The sequence below is a fragment of the Rhododendron vialii genome, chromosome 9a (genome assembly GCF_030253575.1).
Source record: "Rhododendron vialii isolate Sample 1 chromosome 9a, ASM3025357v1".
NCBI classification, from domain to species: domain Eukaryota; kingdom Viridiplantae; phylum Streptophyta; class Magnoliopsida; order Ericales; family Ericaceae; genus Rhododendron; species Rhododendron vialii.
The window spans coordinates 24,263,590-24,284,224 of record NC_080565.1 but is presented as its reverse complement, the minus strand read 5'-3'; the positions used below and the strand labels follow the sequence as shown (position 1 = coordinate 24,284,224).

The following is a 20,635-nucleotide window of genomic DNA, read 5'->3' as shown; positions in this document are numbered from 1 at the left end:
GATGCAATAGGCATTTAAAAGGTGACAAGTTAAAGTAATAAAGTGACTTTTTAAAGAGTAATTTGGTCTGAAATTTGAAGAGTCTGATGCGGATGCTCTTAGTCATTCAATAAATATACGCGACCCCAAAAATCTCTATGCGTGTGCGTGTATATACATGTATAGTATTTGTACCCTAACAATATTATATCAAAGTTTTCAAACTCTAAAATATTCCTAATTCTGTAATGCAAATTAACCTCTTAGAACATTCAAAATAAATAACTCCAAGGGGTTTGGTCAAATAAACATGAGAAAGCTAATAAGTGTATGTCTTTCGTGAGGTTGCATGTTCGAAACTCGCAAAAGCCAAGCATTTGCAAACCTTGGAGCCACCGGTGGATTTGCCTAGTTGTTAGCTTCAAGGCTCCGATTTTGGTTGAGGTATACACAAAATGGTGCGAATAATCGTGTTATAAAGATACATTCCAAACAAATCTATATTTATATGAAGGTCCCGTTCTTTTGAACTTAACTTAATCTTAACTTATTTTTTCTTCTCTTTTTGGAACTTAAATGAAAATAAGATTAGTTCATCCATTCTTCTAAACTTAAACTTAATTGCCTAACACACAATTACAATATTGCCCTTCCATTTTTAAATGAAAATAAGTTAAGTCTATGCAATCTTCAAAATAGAGGGGTATTTTGGACATTTCACATATGCCTTGAGGCTTATTTGGAAAATATGGGAAATAAGTCATGTATAATCTTGCAGAAGAATGAACTGAATTAAAAGATAATAATTTAAATTTAAGTTAAGTACAAAAGAACGGAACTTTAATAAATCCAAAATACATTCCCCACCGAGAGTCAGCAAATTGCAGTCGAGTCATACATAGTTAGGGGGGTTAACTGTAATTTTCTGTAGTAATACCAGTTCCGTTCCCCATGTCACGTGTCCTATAAATCCCCCGCTTCACGCAATGGGCCGAGTTCTCAACTGCTTTCACTTCACATCACCTCCAGTCCTCACATTCCGAACAGAACAGTTACAGCTTTCAAGTTTCAACTTCTCGTCACTTCACACATTTTCTTCAACGGATTGTCCAAAATGAAGCGTGAAGCCCAACCAATGCAGCAGCGCCTCAAGAAGCTCCGGTCGAGCCTCCCCCGTCGCCGCCGAAAGCACATCTCTCCGATACGCTTAGCCACTTCTCCGGCGGCTTCGATAGCTTCTTCTCACTTGACCAGAGAAGTCTCCTGCGAATCCAGCCGAATTTCGGTGAATAACAAGCAGCGAGTAGCCTCTCCAAAGAAGAGACGCTTGGAGGAGATCAGTTTCGGACAGAGTAAACAGTTCCAGAAAGTTCCGAAGAGAGAGAAGGAGGAGGATGAGGAGGAGAGAGATTCCTCTTGCGTTCAGTCATGCTCTGGAGTGGACGAGGCGAGAGAGATAAACTCGCATGAATTTGGAGTAATCGAAGAGCACTCTGTAACTACCGCGAAATCCGAGTTGTCGTGCGAGTTTTCGAGGAAAATTCCGACGGCTGGAGAGGAGAATTCGATCAAAAACGACTTCGAATTGTCAGAAGTTTCACGAAAACAAACCGTTTCGAAATCCGACTCGACGACAGAACAGAGGCCGCCGAAGCTCAGCGGGGGAGACTCCGACCTCGCTTGCTCCGAGTCGGAGCTCGTCTGCTACGACGACCACGATTCGGATTACTCGTCGGCGTTCACCGATCTCCAGTCGGAGGTTTTCCACGACAGCTCGGACATAGACTTCTCGGACGAGTACACTCCGTCGATACTGTTCGAATCAGGAAGCGAGTTTTCGGAGAAATCGATCACCGACGACATTACTCCATCGCCGACGTTCTCGTTGTTCCTCCAATACAGTCAGCAGTTCTCTAGGTCCACCTCCGATTCACTTCGTTTGCGTTCCGACGGCGAAAACTCCGAGGAATTCGCGGTCAGTAATTGATTCAGTTTTAGTTTGTGAATAACTGTTTGAATGTTGTTTGACGTGATAAGGATTTATGTGTGCGTGTCACTGTGTCGTGGTTTTGGATTTCAGTGCTTGAGGTTCGAAGACGAGGAGAACGAAGAGAGCTACAAGATGTTGAGGAACAGAGAGAGGAGACAGGCTTACTTCCATGACTACGCGGAGGAGTACTGTTCCGCGACGGAGTACGGCGAGCTTGTTATTCAGCAGAGGCTACGGATGGTCCAATGGATAGTTGAGGTCAGTTATCCACGTTTGCTAGTATTAGTGTTCTTTGTAGGAGTAGTTAATTGTAACTCGCCGTAGGTGAAGTTCTGGCAAAAGTAGTGCCCAAGCGGAGGACTGAAATCAATCAAAGACTGTTCACGTTTTTTTTTTTCCTTTTCTTTTTACAGGAATCGCTCACTATGTTTGAATGCTTGTGGTCAATGCGTAAATTAGTAGAATTTTATGTCTACAAGTCCAAAAATTTATTTGGCTTGTATACTTAAAGTGATAACACAATATCCCTAAACTTGCGCAGATAAAATAAATTAACAATAGACACTAACAGTTTAACTGCAACAATTAGGGGTGCAAACGAGCTTCAAAAAGTTTGGTCTTAGCTCATTTAGTAAACGAGCCTAAAATTCGAGCTCGAGCTTGAGCTCGGCTCCTTTATAAACGAGCTCAGCCCTTAACTGAGTCTAACTAATTTACTTAACGAGGCTCTTTCAACGAGCCAAGCCAAGAAAACAAGCCAAACTTTTACGAGCTAAGCTGGGCTTTTGCGAGCGAAGCCAGCCAAGCTTTTGAGTATTGAGCTCGGCTTATTTAGTAAACGAGCCTAAAATTCAAACTCGAGCTTGCTCGATTACTGAATGAGCCGAGCCTAACCTTAACAAGCTGAGCCACGAGCTACAAGTTACTCGACCAATTTGCAGCCCTATGCACAATCCACGGGAGATTGGTTTCACTACACGTCTGGTCGACATAAGATGTCATGTATAGTTCGTTGGATATGCGGTGAACTAAACTGTAGTTCGCTAACTAGAAGGTAAAAATCAGTGTTGTATAGTAACATTCTTTGCACAATTTACTATGCCTCTTATCTAGTTTTGCTACCTATATCTGTGGTAAAGCTCTGCATATCTTCACACAGTCACGGTTGATTGGTTTCAGTTCGTTGAATTCTATTATGCTGCATTTTGCATGACCAACAAACAAACTAATACTCATTACAAATGTGATACGAGAACTGCTATGCATCACCGACTTCTCACTAATTACGTCACTGCACATGTAGCAAGATATGACTCACCTAGAGTTTTTGTTCACATAATCTATTTTTTGTACAGAACCAATGACGAGCATACAACTATGCACTAATTTTTGTTCTTTGGTCAGTTAGACTCTGGCAATATAACATCTTAGTAGAACTCACTGGCTGTGGAGTATATCAGTATGCAACTTCTGTCCTTTTTTCTTTGACTTCTGATCGGATAAGCAAACACAATAAACTGTAATTCTATCAAAGTTGTGGACCATTCCATTTCTCTTTTCGTAAAATTGGGGAGGTTAAATATAACATCGCACATGTGGGCTGTGGCAGCTGTTACTCATTCACGAAGTGCTAATTGATACTTACAATTTTCACCTTTTTTTTGAAACATTTCACTTATGAAAGCTATAATACATGACTAGTTTTCTTCATTTCTCTGATATATTGCCATTATTGAGATGTTTGCAAGGTTACAGCATTGAACTGTTTCTTTTGCTTCCCTCATTCACTGGAATGGTACTTTTTATAAGCAGCAATCTACAAAAAAGAAGTTCCAGAAGGAGACAATGTTTCTAGGAGTTAACCTGCTGGATCGTTTCTTGAGCAAAGGATACTTCATTACCGAGAGGAACCTCCAAATTGTTGGAATTGCATGTCTAGCATTGGCCACCAGGATTGAGGAAAACCAGCCATTCAACAGGTAATAGTTTTGTTTTAATCTTCTTTAGTTTTGGCCTTCTAATACTGATTTATCATTCATCAAAATTATTTTGGAGAAATTGTATGAATCTGGCATAACACGGCACCTATTTGGTTTGATATTGGAGGCTGTTTATATTAGCTTCTAGAGTTATCATATAGGTGGCACCAGTAAAAGCCAAATTTTTTCCTGCAATTTTGAGCACTCTACTTGCTGAATTATGTATCAGCAAGTAAATTTTTTAACTATTTTTAGGCTTCCCTAATTACAGAGGGGAGTCCAATACTAGATATACTGTGTGTTAAGTAACGTAAGGTATGCCATGCTGTTGTGAAGTGTGAACTAAACAACCTGGTTACACTGACAATAATCTAGTTGGTGCACAAAATTTATGCAGAGTATTTTTGATCCAGACATTTCCATTTGCCCCTTATGAAAGAGGTGCATTCTTGACAAGTATAACTTATGCATACTACCTTTGATTAAATATTTTCAAAGCCTACTTTCCATAGATACCTTTGCGAGATTTCATGAAAGTTGAATTATGTGAGCTTTGTGGAAATGTCTTACGGAATGATTTGATTAGTTCTAAGCACATGGATCATGCTGTCATTAGTTCATATACATAGAATTCAACTAACTGTAGCTTTTCTTATGGGTTGTTTCAGCATGCGGCAAAAGACATTCCGTGTAGATTGCAACACTTACAGCAGATGTGAAGTGGTGGCAATGGAATGGCTGGTGCAGGAAGTCCTTAATTTCCAGTGCTATCTGCCTACCATCTACAACTTCTTATGGTACCCCTTTTTCGTCCATTGTATCAGCAGACACTGAATATGGTATATGCAAACATGTGCTCAGTTTATATCTACAGTCGGACATAGATGCGTCTTTATGGGCCGATATGGTGCTATAATGTTACAGGTTTTACCTGAAAGCTGCAAAAGCAAATAAAGAAGTGGAAAAAACTGCCAAGTATTTGGCAGTAGTAGCGCTGCTTGGTCATGAACAACTGAGCTACTGGACCTCAACTGTTGCAGCTGGGCTCGTCGTTCTCGCCTCTCTCGCATCCAACCAAGATGCATCTTGTGACCGTGTTATGGAGGTATACCTAAAACACAGGATCATACAATTTGAACTTAGGGGTCAGTGACAACTACACTTCTGACAGAGAGCTGATTTGATCCATTAAGAAAGAAATTCTTCCTGGAGTGTTTGTCAATCTTCAAAAGTTTTGCCAAAGAATTCAAATGGTTGCTTTCACTTGTCATATCAGTGTATTTATTGGTTTGTCATCATTATGGGAATGTGATAAATTAAAGACTATCTTATGAATACTTGTTTTCCTTGCCAGACCCATCTCAGAACAAAAGAGGATGATCTGCCTGGATGCATGAAGGTATGGAACAAAATCTTGTCAATCGTTTATGGGTCTTGTCTAGTAATCTGTCTCCTTGGAATCGGTATTCGTATTCAAGGTGGTAATTTCTTTATTTACATCTGATCGAGTTGATCAACCTTACAAATTTCAATCTATGGATCTTTTCCCGTGATTACCTTTGGGGATTAACAATGTCATGCTATTTTATTTGTGGCAGAGCCTTGAGTGGTTGATAAAGTACGCTTGCTAGTGACCAACAGAGTGTGAAGCATCTATTTTTGTTGTCTGAAGCATTACTTCTCAAGTACTTCTAAGGCACAGGTGATAAGTAAATGAAAGCAATTCTTTTTGTGGTCAGCATAGAAACGCAGATTGATTCCATTCATGTTGTAAACTGTCCATAGACGGAGAAAATAATCCGTGATGAAATACGTGCATTCTTTTTTCTAGTAGCCTGAAGCACCCGTAATATAGTGCTTTTTTTCGGTTATTGTTACCCAAATTATGCAACCTAGAGGGGGGGTGAATAGGATTGCTAGTAATAATTACCAATAAAAATTTATCTCTAACAATATATGCAAACAATAAGTATGCAATCAAAATAGAGAGATAGAGAGATAGAACCCGTTTATAGTGGTTCGGTCCGGATTTGTCCACGGTCCGGCCCTACTCCACTTCTCCTCAAGCAATTACTTGAAGGTTAGACTAATCTTTAAAAGATTACAACTTGTAAGTCTTGCGGGTGCTTACAAGAACCGAATGCCTCTAGCTTTCCCGAGGAGCTAGCACAACTGCAAGAATTTTCTCCGAAAACTTCTCAAAAACAATAACACCCAAATTCCAACCCGAATTTGGTCTTCTAAGCTTTCAAGTGTTTGACTCAAACACTCACTTAGGAAATACAAGTATGTGAAGAAGGTATGAAAATTATCGCTCACGACTTGTACAAATTTTCTCTCAAGAATAATATGAAAGTGGAAGAACAATGAGAATTTTTGGCTTTGATCTTTTGAGAATTTGCTCTTGCAATAATATGGAATGTTGTAGCTTGTGTATGTACTCATTAATGAGTTCTTGATGCCTTATATAGCCATCCATATGCTTCCTAGCCGTTGGAAACTAGCCGTTGGAACTAGCCGTTGGAAACTAGCCGTTGGAAACTAGCCGTTTGAAACTAGCCGTTGGAAACTAGCCGTTGGAAACTAGCCGTTTAATAGAGTGGTCATCCGGGTGGTCGTCCGGTTGTCACAGCTTTCTGTTCAGACAGCCGGCTTGTCAGCCGGTTCGTCAACCTGTGGCTCACAATTTCATCTAAATAAACCGTTAAAGCATGTATTGAGCTCAATAAAGTCTTTGTAAATATAAATCATGAATCCAAGAGACTTTATGCTATATTTCAAGGTCACGAAAATATTTAATTCGGGAATCGACTTTTCGATAATTTTGTATTTGCCGAATAAAAATATCATTGAATTAATCATCAAAATAATTAATAGAGATGCATATAAATTTTCACAAATTATAATGCATACATTTTTCAACAATCTCCCCCTTTTTGATGATGACACAAAATGATAGTTTTTATTCAAGTAGGAGTTATGCCAATCTCCCCCTTAATACATGCACCAAAGCAGTTATCTATGATCAACGAGTAATAGCAATAATCATCAGATCATAGCAAGCAATTTTTTAAATTTGCCCAAAATGGCAAGATAGATCAATTAAAACTTGGCTTTTTCTCCCCCTGTGACATCATAAAAAAAACTAAAAAGAGAAAAACAATAGGGCCATGGTTCCAGCACCATGCCGCTCTTGCCCTGTAGCACTCTATCTTCGTACATTGAGAGCTTGGCGTCCTTGATTTTCGTATTCTCGAATAATGGCTGCTACAACGGCAGCTATAATGCCAATCCAATACCACAGAGTATCCACATTTACATTCCATCCGAACCATGGTGGTATTCTCATGGTAAGTAACGCACACAGCAGAATGAAGATAAAGAGTTGCATCCAAATGGTTTGGATAAACAACCTGAACTCTGCTCGTTCGGCATCTCTTTCGTAAAACTCAAACGGTAACCCTTGCGGTATGTTTGCCATTGCTCGATTTGGAAGGATAGAGATTTGGAGAGATTTAGGCCGAGAGAGAAGGAGAGATAGATAGATGAGGAGATAGAGATTGTGTTGTTGAATTTATAGAGTATGAGATTGCCGAATTGTTTGAAATGCTGCGCCGAATTGTTTGAAATGGTGCGCCGAATTGATTGAATTGCTGCGCCGAAAGAGAGATAATAGGGGATGCGGCACCGAATAGAGATAGGATAGGGGATGCGGCGCCGAATAGGACAAGAATAGGGGTGGCGCCGAAAAGAACAATAATAGGGGAAGAAAATTGTGTTCGGGTGTTTATTGTTGTGTCCCCTTAATACATGCTCCCCCTAAAAGAGAGCTTTTTAAAGAATGCGAGGGGTATTACCGAGAATGATTATCCCTGCAAGCTTAGAGACAAGAAATTCATATCGGCGAAGTATATAAGAGACAATTTAAGCACTAAGCCATGAAGTTCATACAAACTAAGTGTAACAGACTTAATAAATCAGAGTTAGCAACGCAAAAGCTTGAATAAGTCTCAATCCTCACGGTTGTCCGGTTGGACATCCGCTTGGACATCCGACTGACTGTCACGACCCTGACCCGCCCCTTGAGGTCTTAATCATGACAAATGCCAGTGATTTCTAGCAGAGGGCTCCCAAAAGACAGATTTTCAAAACCCACGAAATTATCAGCATATAACAGATTTGTTCAAGACTCAAAAGAAATGATCAAACTTGATTCTTGTACATCTAACCAACACTTAAACACGTAAAGAAGGTAGGAGATCCCTACCTCGAGGGTTAGAAGCAAGCCCGAACATGAAGGAAACCTCAAAGTGCTCCGATCATGATTCTTCTTCGATCAATAGGAAGATCTCGTCGCGTAGAACAACTTTAGTACTTGGGATTTTTCCGAAATCTCATTCTAAGGCGATGAAATCGAAGAGAGAAGTTTGGACGAGAGGTGAGAAAGAGAGAGAGTCGGTCGAGGGAGTAGAGAGAGAGAAACGTGTGTGTGTCTGCCCGGAAAAGAAAAGAAATATATGTGGGGGAGAATTATCCCCTACACACACCTTCACTTATACACCCATGCATATTACACTTGCATCCCGAACTTCTAAATTCTAGCACATTCGACATCCGAACTCATTCTCCATTTTATATCACAACTCATGCCTTAATAAAACATAAAGAATTATGGAAATAAAATACGGGTCTCTACACTGACAAATGCAGGTTAAGTCCAGAAAACGTTTAAGAGGAGTAACATTAAAGACCATAAAACTGATTTTCTTCATACCAAACACAGGAAAATGAAACATATGATAAAATGTTTGGAGGGTGATTTCTTTATCAAGATCATTTGTACTCTCCATCAAGTATGATATTTACGAATTCAATCAACTCAACATTGAATCCAAAAAAAACTTTTGACATCAAGAACACAACTTTTTCATAAATGATTAGACATGCCGAGTTCTCGTCGAATGAAACAAAATTGTTCTTCACCAAGGGGTTTTGTGAAAATGTCCGCCAATTGCTTGTCGGTACTAATAAAGTTAAGTTCAATATCCCCTTTTTGAACATGATCTCTTATAAAATGATGTCTAATCTCAATATGTTTTGTTCGAGAATGTTGAATTGGATTCTTGGTTAAGCTAATTGCACTAGTATTATCACATTTAATAGGAATATGATCATATTGCAAATTGAAATCCTCCATTTGTTGTTTGATCCACAATATTTGGGCACAACAACTTCCGGCCGCTACATATTCCGCCTCGGCGGTAGATAGAGCTACGGAATTTTGTTTCTTGCTATGCCAAGACACTAGAGAGTGCCCTAGAAATTGGCAAGTCCCACTTGTACTTTTACGATCAACTTTGAAACCTCCAAAATCCGCATCCGAATAACCAATTAAATCAAATGCAACTCCACGTGGATAAAATAATCCTAAGTCATGAGAACCGCCAACATATTTAAAGATACGTTTAATAGCTTTTAAATGCGATTCTTTAGGACATGATTGAAATCTAGCACACATGCAAACACTAAACATTATATCCGGTCTACTTGCAGTGAGATAAAGTAATGAGCCGATCATACCTCGATACATCTTTTCATTGACGGCCTTACCATTCTCATCTTTGTCTAGCTTAGTTGACGTGCTCATTGGTGTGCTCGTTGGCTTTGATCCTTCCATGCCAAACTTCTTAATAAGTTCTTTCGCATACTTGGCTTGGTTGATTAGGATCCCCTCATTAGTTTGCTTGATTTGAAGTCCGAGGAAGAAGTTAAGCTCCCCCATCATACTCATTTCAAATTCACCTTGCATACACTTAGCAAACTCTTTGCACATATTATCATTAGTGGCACCAAAAACAATATCATCAACATATATTTGAATAATGAGCATATCTTTACCTTTGGCTTTAATGAAAAGAGTAGTATCAATTTTTCCACGAGTAAAGCCATTGTCAAGCAAGAATGAACTAAGTCTATCATACCATGCACGTGGTGCTTGCTTCAAACCATATAAAGCTTTTGAGAGTTTAAAAACATGATCGGGGTATACATGATCTTCAAAGCCGGGAGGTTGTTTGACATAAACTTCTTCATTTATGAACCCATTCAAAAATGCACTTTTCACATCCATTTGATAAAGCTTGAAATTTTTGAAAGATGCAAAGGCAAGTAATATGCGAATAGCCTCTAATCTAGCTACCGGTGCAAAAGTTTCTTCAAAATCAATACCTTCTTCTTGATTATAACCTTGAGCAACAAGTCTAGCTTTATTCCTAACAATATTTCCGGATTCATCTAGCTTGTTACGAAAAACCCATTTAGTACCTATAATAGTGTGATCAAGAGGCTTAGGTACTAATGCCCAAACTTTATTCCTTTCAAATTGATTTAACTCATCTTGCATGGCCAAAATCCAATTTTCATCATCTTGAGCTTCCGGAAAGTTTTTAGGCTCAATTTGAGAAACAAAAGCTTGATTTTCACAAAAATTTCTATGAGACGAGCGAGTGGTTACCCCTTTCGAAACTTCTCCAAGAATCAAGTCCTTTGGATGGTTTTGCGCGAATCTCCAATCCTTGGAAAGATCTTGGTTGTCTCCCATGGCATCTTGAGGTTGATTAATAACTTCATCTTCTTTGATTTGAGAGCTTTCTACTTGAGTATCACCATCAACTTTTTCTTGAATTTTCAAGTCATGAATCTCATGTGTAATTTCTAAGTCATTATTATCAACAACATCCTTAGTAGCACAAGGATTAGATTCATCAAAGGAAACGTGAATAGATTCTTCAACAAGATTAGTGCGCTTATTATAAATTCTATATGCTTTGCTAGTAAGAGAGTAACCAATAAAGATGCCTTCATCCGATTTTGAATCAAATTTACCCAAGTTATCTTTTCCATTGTTTAATACATAACATTTACAACCGAAGGCATGAAAGTAATTAATGTTGGGTATTCTACCATTCCAAAGCTCATAAGGAGTTTTCTTGAGGATAGGCCTAATTAAAACTCGATTCAAAATATAGCATGAGGTATTAACGGCTTCCGCCCAAAAATATTTTGGCAAAGAGTTTTCACAAAGCATAGTGCGGGCCATTTCTTCCAGAGTACGATTTTTTCTCTTTACTACTCCATTTTGTTGAGGAGTACGAGGTACGGAAAAGTTATGACCAATACCATGTTCATCACAAAACTTTTCATATAAAGAATTGTCAAGTTCTTTTCCATGATCCGTACGAATGTTAGAAATAACAAAGCCTTTTTCATTTTGAACTCTTCTACAAAGTTTAGTGAAATTAGGATAAGCCTCATTCTTATGAGCTAGGAACATCACCCATGTATATCTAGAGAAATCATCAACAACAACAAGACAATAATAGTTTCCACAAAGACTTGGAGAGCGAGTTGGTCCAAACAAATCCATATGAAGTAATTGCAAAGGTCTAGTAGTTGAAACAACATTTTTGGACTTAAAAGAAACCTTGGTTTGTTTTCCTTGTTGGCAAGGACCACAAAGTCTATCTTTTTCAAATTTGATTTTAGGAAGACCTTTTACCAAATTTTTTCTAGAGAGTTTTGAAATAGCATCCATACTTGCATGTCCTAGGCGCCTATGCCAAAGCCAACTATTTTCACTCAAAGCGGAAAAACATTTTATATCACAATTACTTAAATCATTGAGATTAAAAACATATACATTTTCAAATCTTTGTCCAACGAAGAGTGTCTTGTTGCTTTTGTCATTTTCAATGATACATTTGGATTTTTCAAAGATAACACGATTTCCTCTATCACATAATTGACTTATGCTAAGAAGATTGTGTTTTAAACCATTAACAAGTAAAACATCTTCAATAATAGGAGAATTACCTATATTGCCGATTCCTATGATTTTACCTTTGTTGTTGTCTCCAAATGTGACATGTCCACCATCTTTAGACGAAAGAGAATTGAAAGCCCTCTTGTCACCGGTCATGTGTCTTGAACATCCACTATCAAGGTACCAACTTCCTTCCTTGAGAGAACTTTTGAAGCATACCTACAATAGCACATCAATTCTTGACTTTTGGTACCCAAATCATCTTGGGTCCTTGAAGGTTAGCATTGATACGGTTCTTAGGAACCCAAACCTTTTTTGCATTAGAAGATGAGTATCCTTTCATAGGACATGTAGGAGAAATATGACCAATTTTACCACAATAATGACATGTCAATTTAGAATGGCTAGAAGGAGGAACATCTTTTTCAAAAAGATTTTTGTGTTGAGTGGGATTATAACCAATTCCGGCCTTGTGAAAAGAAACCATTTGTTTTCCAAGAAGAATGTCTAAACTTTCTTTTCCATTAGTGAGTTTTGAAAGAGAATTAGTTAAATCATCAATTTGTTTTTCTAAAGATTCGTTTTTGGAAGTATCCTTCAAATACTCTTTTTCTTTTTCCAAAGAGGTTCTTAAACTTTCATTTTCTTCCTCCAAAATATCTTTCTCTTCAATTAAATCATCTATTTCTAGTGAAAGATCTTTAGCAACCTTTTTTAGAAATTTGTTTTTAGAAACAACCTTTTCAAATTCTACTTTCAACTCTTTATAGGCAATAAATAATTCATCAAAGGAATAGGATGAGTCGAGATCTACCTCGTTTTCTTCGATGGCCATGAAACACAAGTTAGCGACCTCTTGTTGCTCATCGTCCTCATCGGAGCTACTATCGTCACTATTGTCCCATGCGGCCATCATAGCTCTCTTTTTGTCCTTCTTTGAATATTTTTTTGCATATGGACATTCACTTTTGATGTGGCCGGGCTTCTTGCACTCGTAGCAAATGATTGGATCCTTTTTACTATTTTCTTCTTTGCCTCCATCTTTTCTTGAAAATCCTCTGCCTTTGTGAGATGCTCTATTTTTGAGGAGTTTCTTGAACGTTTTTGTGATGAGCGCCATTTCATCATCCTCACTTTCGTTGCTTGAATCCTCCTTGCTTTTTGATTTGCTTGTTGTACTTTTGAAGGCAAGATCCTTAACTTTCTTCTCTTTTTCACCCTTGAGGTTGTGATGCATTTCCTCCGTCATGAGAGATCCCATGAGCTTGTCCATCGTGTATGTTGAGAAATCTTTGGATTGTAGGATGATGGAGGTGGTAGTGTCCCAATTGGTTGGCATGGAACGGAGCACCTTCCTTGTCATTTCGGATTGACTGTAAATCTTTCCAAGAGCTTTTAAACCGTTAGTAATACTAGCAAATCTAGCAAACATTTGAGATATAGATTCATCCGGTTTCATTTTGAAGAGCTCATAGCTATGCACAAGAATATCAATTTTGGACTCCTTAACTTGACTATCTCCTTCATGTGACATTTCTAACTTATCCCATATTTCTTTAGCCGATTCACATGCGGAAACACAATCATATTCATTGGGAGTAATAGCACAAAAAAGAAGGTTCATAGCTCTATAGTTCTTTTCTATTGAAGCCTTTTCCAAATGACTCCACTCATAATCTGGTTTAGGCATAGTCTCTTCTCCAACTTTCTTAGTAGGAATAATGGGACCATTTTTGATAATTTTCCATAGATCATAATCCGTGGATTGAATAAAGATCATCATTCTATTTTTCCAATGAGAGTAATTTTCTCCGGTGAACAAGGGAGGTCTATTGGACGATTGACCTTCGATACAAGAAACATTACTAGTGGTTGCCATGGATCTTAACTCTTAGATGGTTAAATCTACAAACAAGAGCCGAGGCTCTGATACCAATTGTTACCCAAATTATGCAACCTAGAGGGGGGGTGAATAGGATTGCTAGTAATAATTACCAATAAAAATTTATCTCTAACAATATATGCAAACAATAAGTATGCAATCAAAATAGAGAGATAGAGAGATAGAACCCGTTTATAGTGGTTCGGTCCGGATTTGTCCACGGTCCGGCCCTACTCCACTTCTCCTCAAGCAATTACTTGAAGGTTAGACTAATCTTTAAAAGATTACAACTTGTAAGTCTTGCGGGTGCTTACAAGAACCGAATGCCTCTAGCTTTCCCGAGGAGCTAGCACAACCGCAAGAATTTTCTCCGAAAACTTCTCAAAAACAATAACACCCAAATTCCAACCCGAATTTGGTCTTCTAAGCTTTCAAGTGTTTGACTCAAACACTCACTTAGGAAATACAAGTATGTGAAGAAGGTATGAAAATTATCGCTCACGACTTGTACAAATTTTCTCTCAAGAATAATATGAAAGTGGAAGAACAATGAGAATTTTTGGCTTTGATCTTTTGAGAATTTGCTCTTGCAATAATATGGAATGTTGTAGCTTGTGTATGTACTCATTAATGAGTTCTTGATGCCTTATATAGCCATCCATATGCTTCCTAGCCGTTGGAAACTAGCCGTTGGAACTAGCCGTTGGAAACTAGCCGTTGGAAACTAGCCGTTTGAAACTAGCCGTTGGAAACTAGCCGTTGGAAACTAGCCGTTTAATAGAGTGGTCATCCGGGTGGTCGTCCGGTTGTCACAGCTTTCTGTTCAGACAGCCGGCTTGTCAGCCGGTTCGTCAACCTGTGGCTCACAATTTCATCTAAATAAACCGTTAAAGCATGTATTGAGCTCAATAAAGTCTTTGTAAATATAAATCATGAATCCAAGAGACTTTATGCTATATTTCAAGGTCACGAAAATATTTAATTCGGGAATCGACTTTTCGATAATTTTGTATTTGCCGAATAAAAATATCATTGAATTAATCATCAAAATAATTAATAGAGATGCATATAAATTTTCACAAATTATAATGCATACATTTTTCAACAGTTATAACAAGGTAGTCAGAAAATTAAATTGAGGAGCGTAAGAATAAAAATGTGATGTCGCTATTACAGTACTGAAGCTCCAAGTCTTGTGCTTTCTAGAAGGTATTTTAGGTGATTAAGGTAATAGAATCCCAAACAATCATCTTAGTTCTGGTCACTTCTATGAGAATTATCTAGGGAGATGATTTCCCTCTTGCTCCCTTTTTTGGAAAGCAATGAAAACTCATGAAAATTCTGCATCATTACTGATCACTTATTAAATAAAAGCATGATATGATGAATTTAGTGTACTTACTACTTAACCTCAAATACAGCATTTGTTATAGTTGGAGTTGGAGATATCCAATCACCATCCTCGAGACATTCTATTAGGCTCCTTGCACGCCTCAATCAATAAACTGTTTGCAGAAGCTCAAAGGAGACTCAAGCAACCAACACAAGCGCACAAAGGCGTTTGCCCTTCCGTTAGAGGCGTTCAGTATGGCCTCTGTTTGAGGTCTTACCACACAATGTGCGTTTCCTGGCAATACTGACAAAACATTATTTTCAATCAAACCTAGTGTAGCCACTTTGAAAGGTGGTATACGCCATGTTAGACTTTTTCTTAAATGAGTGTACGAGATCTTGGACTATTTATACGCAATGACTTGGTCAAACACTCCATGGGACTATTTTCTTTGTTTCGAGGCTTTTTCAATAAAATGTCATTCGAGCGTTAGAGAATCCTAGGTATTTGGATCCTTTTCATCATGGGGGAGAGACATCCGACTCATTGCTTAAAGAATCATATGGGTCCAAATTGGGCAGTCGAGGTAAACTCCTTGAAGTTTATAAGCCTACTTGTTATTATTGCTGCGTTCAAGGTCATATAAGACCTCATTGTAGGAAGTTGCATGTGCCATCTACTTCACGCACACTCGTGGCACATTATCGTAATGTTTTTCACAACCAGCAAATTTTAAAGTATTTTCAAGAATCCAGGTTCGTAGAAGAGAGGGAGAGAGGAGCAAACCTCGTTTCGGTAGTGATTGAGAGCTGCCTATGGGCATGTCTTGAGCTCTTCATTCTGTTATCCCCTTCTCTACCTGCAATAAAACACTCAGCAGCCAAAACTTTTTAATTTTTTTTGGTCTGCAACAGCATTCACCATTCATATCGTGATTTGTGTAATTGCATGCACACATGAAACATACGAGTATTCAGGGGTGGCTCAAGCATTTTTAGCTCAGCGGTGACAAAAATGTATTAAAAATTTTTATATGCAAAATAATAGATAAAATAAAAATATTATTGTGGTTGAATTTTTATTGGGCCTCGTTTATTTTATTTTCTTGAGCTATATTATGATTATCTACTTATCCACAAATCTAAGTGAATTTTATTTTACTGTGGCTTCATACCGATGATCCAGTGCAGACAATATTATAAAAAAAATCAAAGTATAATGATTGCGAATAGATCAGGGACACTAGTTTAAAAACAACTGAGAGTAATATTCAACATAACTAAAGCATGCATAAAAGGAAATGGGAAAACATGTAGTACAAAATTTGGCCAAATTAATGGACTTACTTGGTTATCTTAATTTGCAAGCCATTGTTTCCTTGACTCTCTTGCTCTTCCTTAATTTGCCTGACAGAAGAAGCAAGAGAAGGGTTGCACTGATGTAACTCAATCGTCTTCAGCGTTAGTATATCCCCAATCTCAGATGGGATCTTTTCGTGTCAAGAACATCGTTCTAACACTAGTCGCTCGAGACTTGGAAAGTAATCACTAGAGGCAACCCACCGCAAAATCTCAAGCGATGCGAATTTCAAGAACTTGAGTTTAGGGAAAACCCCACTTGTTTCCCAACATAACCCTGCGAGGGAAATACGAGAGAGCTTCAGAGCCTCGAGGTTTGGTAGTAACTCGGCGAGGGTCGACATGTCACAAGAACTTAGACAGGTCCCCTTCGAAGTTAACTTGGTAAGGTTTGGGGGGAACTTAATCGTTCCAAGATAATGCCCACTTACGAAATCCAAAGAGACCTTCAACTGAAAGTCTAAATTTGGAAGTAGAGATAATCTCCCATTTGTATAACCGAACTCTGAGACTTGGAGTCCCAACTTTCTAAGATTAGGAGACCTAGCAAAGACATTAGTGCAAGACCAAGGATTTATTCACGACAGAGTTTGTAAGTTATCCATGAATGAAGGATACTCAACATGGTTATGTGGACTTTCGATATCAAAATCATGCCATGGTGCACTAACACGTACATGCCTCAGTTTTACCTTCTTCCTAATACAATGGGGTAAGTAAAAACGATAGTGACGGAATGAAGAAACAATATGGGTTTCTAAATTCCAAAGATTGGATATTGAAGTTGGGAGACTGCGAGAATGCATGACAAAGCATAGATCCAGGTACTTCAATAGAACTAGTTGGTCTATATGTCGGAGGATAAAGGAATGAGAATTCAATACCCTCAGAAGTTTGAAACGGTGATTAGGACCCCCATGCCAAGATATTCATCGCAACCATTGTGGAAGGGAAACAAAGAGTGGGTGTACTTTTGAGCAGGAGAACTATCAATGCACGTAAGAGGAATACTCGACTTCGAGGACGAGGAGGAAGAAGAAGAGGAAACGAGTAGATTACCCATAATTTGCTGAAGAAAATACTCTTCCGTGGCTTTCTGGAGGCAAAATTCACCCAACAAATCGTGAATACCACATGCTTTGATTCGACCATCATACCCTCTTCCGGAAACTAACACTAGACTTCTACCTATTAAATCCATCAAGTATTCCTCAGCTTCATCCTCCAACCTTTTTTTACCTTTCTTTCTTATAAATCCCTCAGCAACCCATAACAAAATCAACTTCCACACAAGAATTTCGAAGACCTCTGGAAATATTGCCAAGTAGAGAAAGCACGGTTTCAAGTGAGGAGGTAAGTGGTTATAACTCAGTGCTATTTTCTTAGTCCACAGTTCTTGGTCCATAGCCATATGTGAATTTAAGGTTTGCCCCACCTGCTTCCACCACTCTCGACTCTTCTCTTCATTTCTAAGAATTCCTGCTACCACAACGATTGAAAGTGGTAGTCCTCGACACTTTTGTGCTATTTGCTTTCCTATCTCAATGAGCTCTGAAGGGCAGGTTTCTTTTTGAAATATCTTTTGTCGTAAGATATTCCAACTCTCATCAGGAGATAGAGAACGCAGAGAAAGAGGAGGGAAACTCATGGGTTTGGACAGCAAAGCTACATGTTTATGCCGAATAGTGAACATAATCCTACTTCCGTTGTCATCATCTGGAAAACATATTTTCAAGTCAAACCAGGCCCTGTGATCCCATATGCCGTCCATCACGATGAAGTATCACCTTCCCTTTAAGCTTTTGTACAAGTTTTGAGCTAATACCTCATCAGTATCGTTGCTGAGTTGACCGATGCCACTTGTACACGGCAAAATAGAACTTAAAAGGCCAAGTAACTAATCCCTCTTTTGGTACTCTTGAGAAACAGATATCCAAGCTCGCATATGGAAGTAGTATGTCACCAGAGGGTCATTATATACTCCTGTAGCCAAAGCAGTCTTACCTTGTCCAGCCATCCCGACAATCGAAATGACCTTAAGCTGCTTCGAACCTCCAGTAAGTTGCTTCTTTAAGATCATTGCCTCCTGCTCAAATCCCACCATTGCTTCCTCCTCCCCCTCCCACTTACTACTATTTGTTGCTCTTGATGTATCTCTATCAACCGAAAATTTACTGTTTGCACGCTGTATGTCCTCTTGTCATACATTTCATTCACCTCTGTTTTGATTGCTTCAATCTCTTTCTTGACATGGCCAAGATTTAATGAGCGATCATGACCAGTTTTCTCTGATAAGCCAATTTCCTCCAGCCTCTTCGTTATCATATTCTCCTCCTCCTCATCCTTCAAGACAGTGTTGACTATGAACAAGTCAACAGCTGTTTCAGCCTCATACACCACGTCTCTAATTCGTGCCTCCAGGTTTTTCGCACCTTCATGGTCTTTAAACCTCATCTGTGAATCCTCAAGGCTATTAGCAATTGTAGATCCTTGTAAAGCCAGGCAATTTGATCCTCCTCTTCCCTAATCAAATCTCTCTTCCCTAATCAGAAAACTGGCTATAGTTTCAGCCATAACTCTGTCTCTCTCTAGTGGAAGTTTGCTGCTTATCTTTTGTTTCAAGTTGAGGCTGAAAAGTAAAGAACCCACAAAAAAAGAAAAAAAAAACCTCGGGGCTTTGAATATTTCACAACTTGCAAACCATGACAAATATAACGCGGTAGACATAATTTCAAGGAGCCTTCAACCAAAGACTAAAGGAAGACTTTTTTAAAATATCTGCAAAGTAAACTCCTCCATTCCTTATTGTTAAATCTTTTTTGAGAATTTTTAACATTTCAAGAAGACATGATTGCACTTGAATCAAATCTTAAAGTATAACAGCATTGGCTCACGTTTTGGGGTGGACAGTACAAAAAATGGAGAAGGGTAATAGTATGTAACGTTAGATGTGAGTATGACTGATTCTTTATGAATTTAGTTTTTTTTGGCCATCTTAGTAGCTTGGAAGTTACTTGGAATTGTTGTTGGATAGACATTTTTTGTGTTGTGGGGGATGTCAGACTTAGCTTGTTTATTAGATTGTTAATCTATTCATGTATAGCTTGTCGTTTTGAAATTGAGATTTGTTCTCTTATATGTGGTTGTTCCTAATTTCAGGAAAACATGACAAGTGAGCAAGGGAAAACTACTTACACTGGCAAAGACATTGGTAATGTCAGTGGCGATGGAAGTGGCAGTGGTGCAATTTCAGCTCCTACTCCTACTCCTGGGGTTCCCTATATCCCGATGTCCCACGTGGAGAAGCCGAGCAAGTTTGTCGGGGTGGATGTGTCACGTCCCAACTCCAATACGGGTCACGTGACCGGCCGGTGACGGAATCACCGAGGCCTCCAACACTTTTACCATTCAGAGCATACTAAATAACATATAAGGGGAAAAATGGAAGCCTCTATTCATACAACTCCAGAGTGTCTATACAACATAGCTAAGCATAATTTACAATGACAACTATTACAGTACCACTTGTCTCAAAAGACACAACCCTCTTGTTCCTTTTTACAGACGTGCTATTTATAGTAGCTAATCAAACAACGCATCGAGCCCCCAAGTTGCTATCTACAATAACCTGGAAAATTAGAAAAGGTTTCTATAAGCCGAAGCTCGGGTGAGAAACTTATACCAAAGTTACAAGTTTGACCATGGAAATACCTTACTTAATAAAACAGTTCAAGAACCGAGCAATCATTTCAAGTATTCTCATCAAATTTTTCAGGAACAAGCATTTTGATCTATAAATTCAATTCTTTGGTCCAAAAGATGGACCCTTTTCTTCTTCCCTTTCACTTTTGCACATTCAAGCGATAATAACATTCAATGGTATTTTTGCCAGTCGGTTGGGGAGCGACCCCATTGAAGAGTGGTAAGATATCATTACCTAGTGATGCCTGGCTGCATCTCCTACCTTATTACTTCACGCCGCTAGTTTCTTTACATGTCCCCTAGTGCTCGAGACACCGTTCGAATTATTCATATTATCACAAGCATGTACTAACAAGAGGTAAAATTCAAGTTTTCAAAACATATTGCCATGGTCTAGATTAACTGTAACACAAAAGATTTCTAAACCAACCATTGCATGCATCAACATCAAATAAACCAAGTAGGAAGCTCAATTCCCATATTTTCCAGCAAAAACAAGCAATAGCATTTCTTTTCAAAAATTCAAAAAATACATGTAACTAAGGTATGTGCAACTCACCAAAAAGATGCGTCTAACTTGATGTGGCACC

At 38.5% G+C, this 20,635-nt stretch overlaps 2 protein-coding genes and 1 long non-coding RNA gene across 4 annotated transcripts; 1 reads left to right on the top strand and 2 right to left on the bottom strand.

The window, feature by feature from the left end:
* The first annotated feature begins 985 nt into the window (after positions 1-985).
* LOC131301694 (cyclin-SDS) lies at positions 986-5,820 on the top strand. The gene is made up of 7 exons (XM_058328074.1): positions 986-1,954; positions 2,060-2,227; positions 3,782-3,948; positions 4,617-4,745; positions 4,873-5,053; positions 5,303-5,347; positions 5,547-5,820. Exons 1-7 carry the CDS (start codon positions 1,094-1,096, stop codon positions 5,577-5,579), a joined length of 1,584 nt encoding a protein of 527 aa, XP_058184057.1. The 5' UTR covers positions 986-1,093; the 3' UTR covers positions 5,580-5,820.
* On the bottom strand, positions 4,671-16,754 carry LOC131301695 (uncharacterized). 2 transcript variants are annotated; one of them, XR_009191395.1, is made up of 3 exons: positions 15,772-16,754; positions 4,880-5,059; positions 4,671-4,778 (listed from the first exon to the last, which is right to left on the bottom strand). It is a non-coding gene; the product is annotated as an uncharacterized LOC131301695 (long non-coding RNA). The 2 variants fall into 2 exon arrangements; XR_009191396.1 differs by lacking the exon at positions 15,772-16,754 and adding an exon at positions 15,055-15,756.
* Positions 16,755-17,229: 475 nt separating this feature from the next.
* On the bottom strand, positions 17,230-18,114 carry LOC131299728 (putative late blight resistance protein homolog R1B-17). The gene has a single exon (XM_058325308.1). The coding sequence runs from the start codon at positions 18,112-18,114 to the stop codon at positions 17,230-17,232; it is 885 nt and encodes a 294-aa protein (XP_058181291.1).
* Positions 18,115-20,635: the final 2,521 nt, after the last annotated feature.

Excerpts from the sequence above, each read along its gene's own strand:
- LOC131301694 (XM_058328074.1), top strand. The coding sequence starts at position 1,094 with ATGAAGCGTGAAGCCCAACCAATGCAGCAGCGCCTCAAGAAGCTCCGG. Across the intron at positions 5,054-5,302 it reads CTTGTGACCGTGTTATGGAG|ACCCATCTCAGAACAAAAGA; the intron begins GTATACCTAAAA and ends TTTCCTTGCCAG. Across the intron at positions 5,348-5,546 it reads ATCTGCCTGGATGCATGAAG|AGCCTTGAGTGGTTGATAAA; the intron begins GTATGGAACAAA and ends TATTTGTGGCAG.
- LOC131299728 (XM_058325308.1), bottom strand. The coding sequence starts at position 18,114 with ATGGACGGCATATGGGATCACAGGGCCTGGTTTGACTTGAAAATATGT.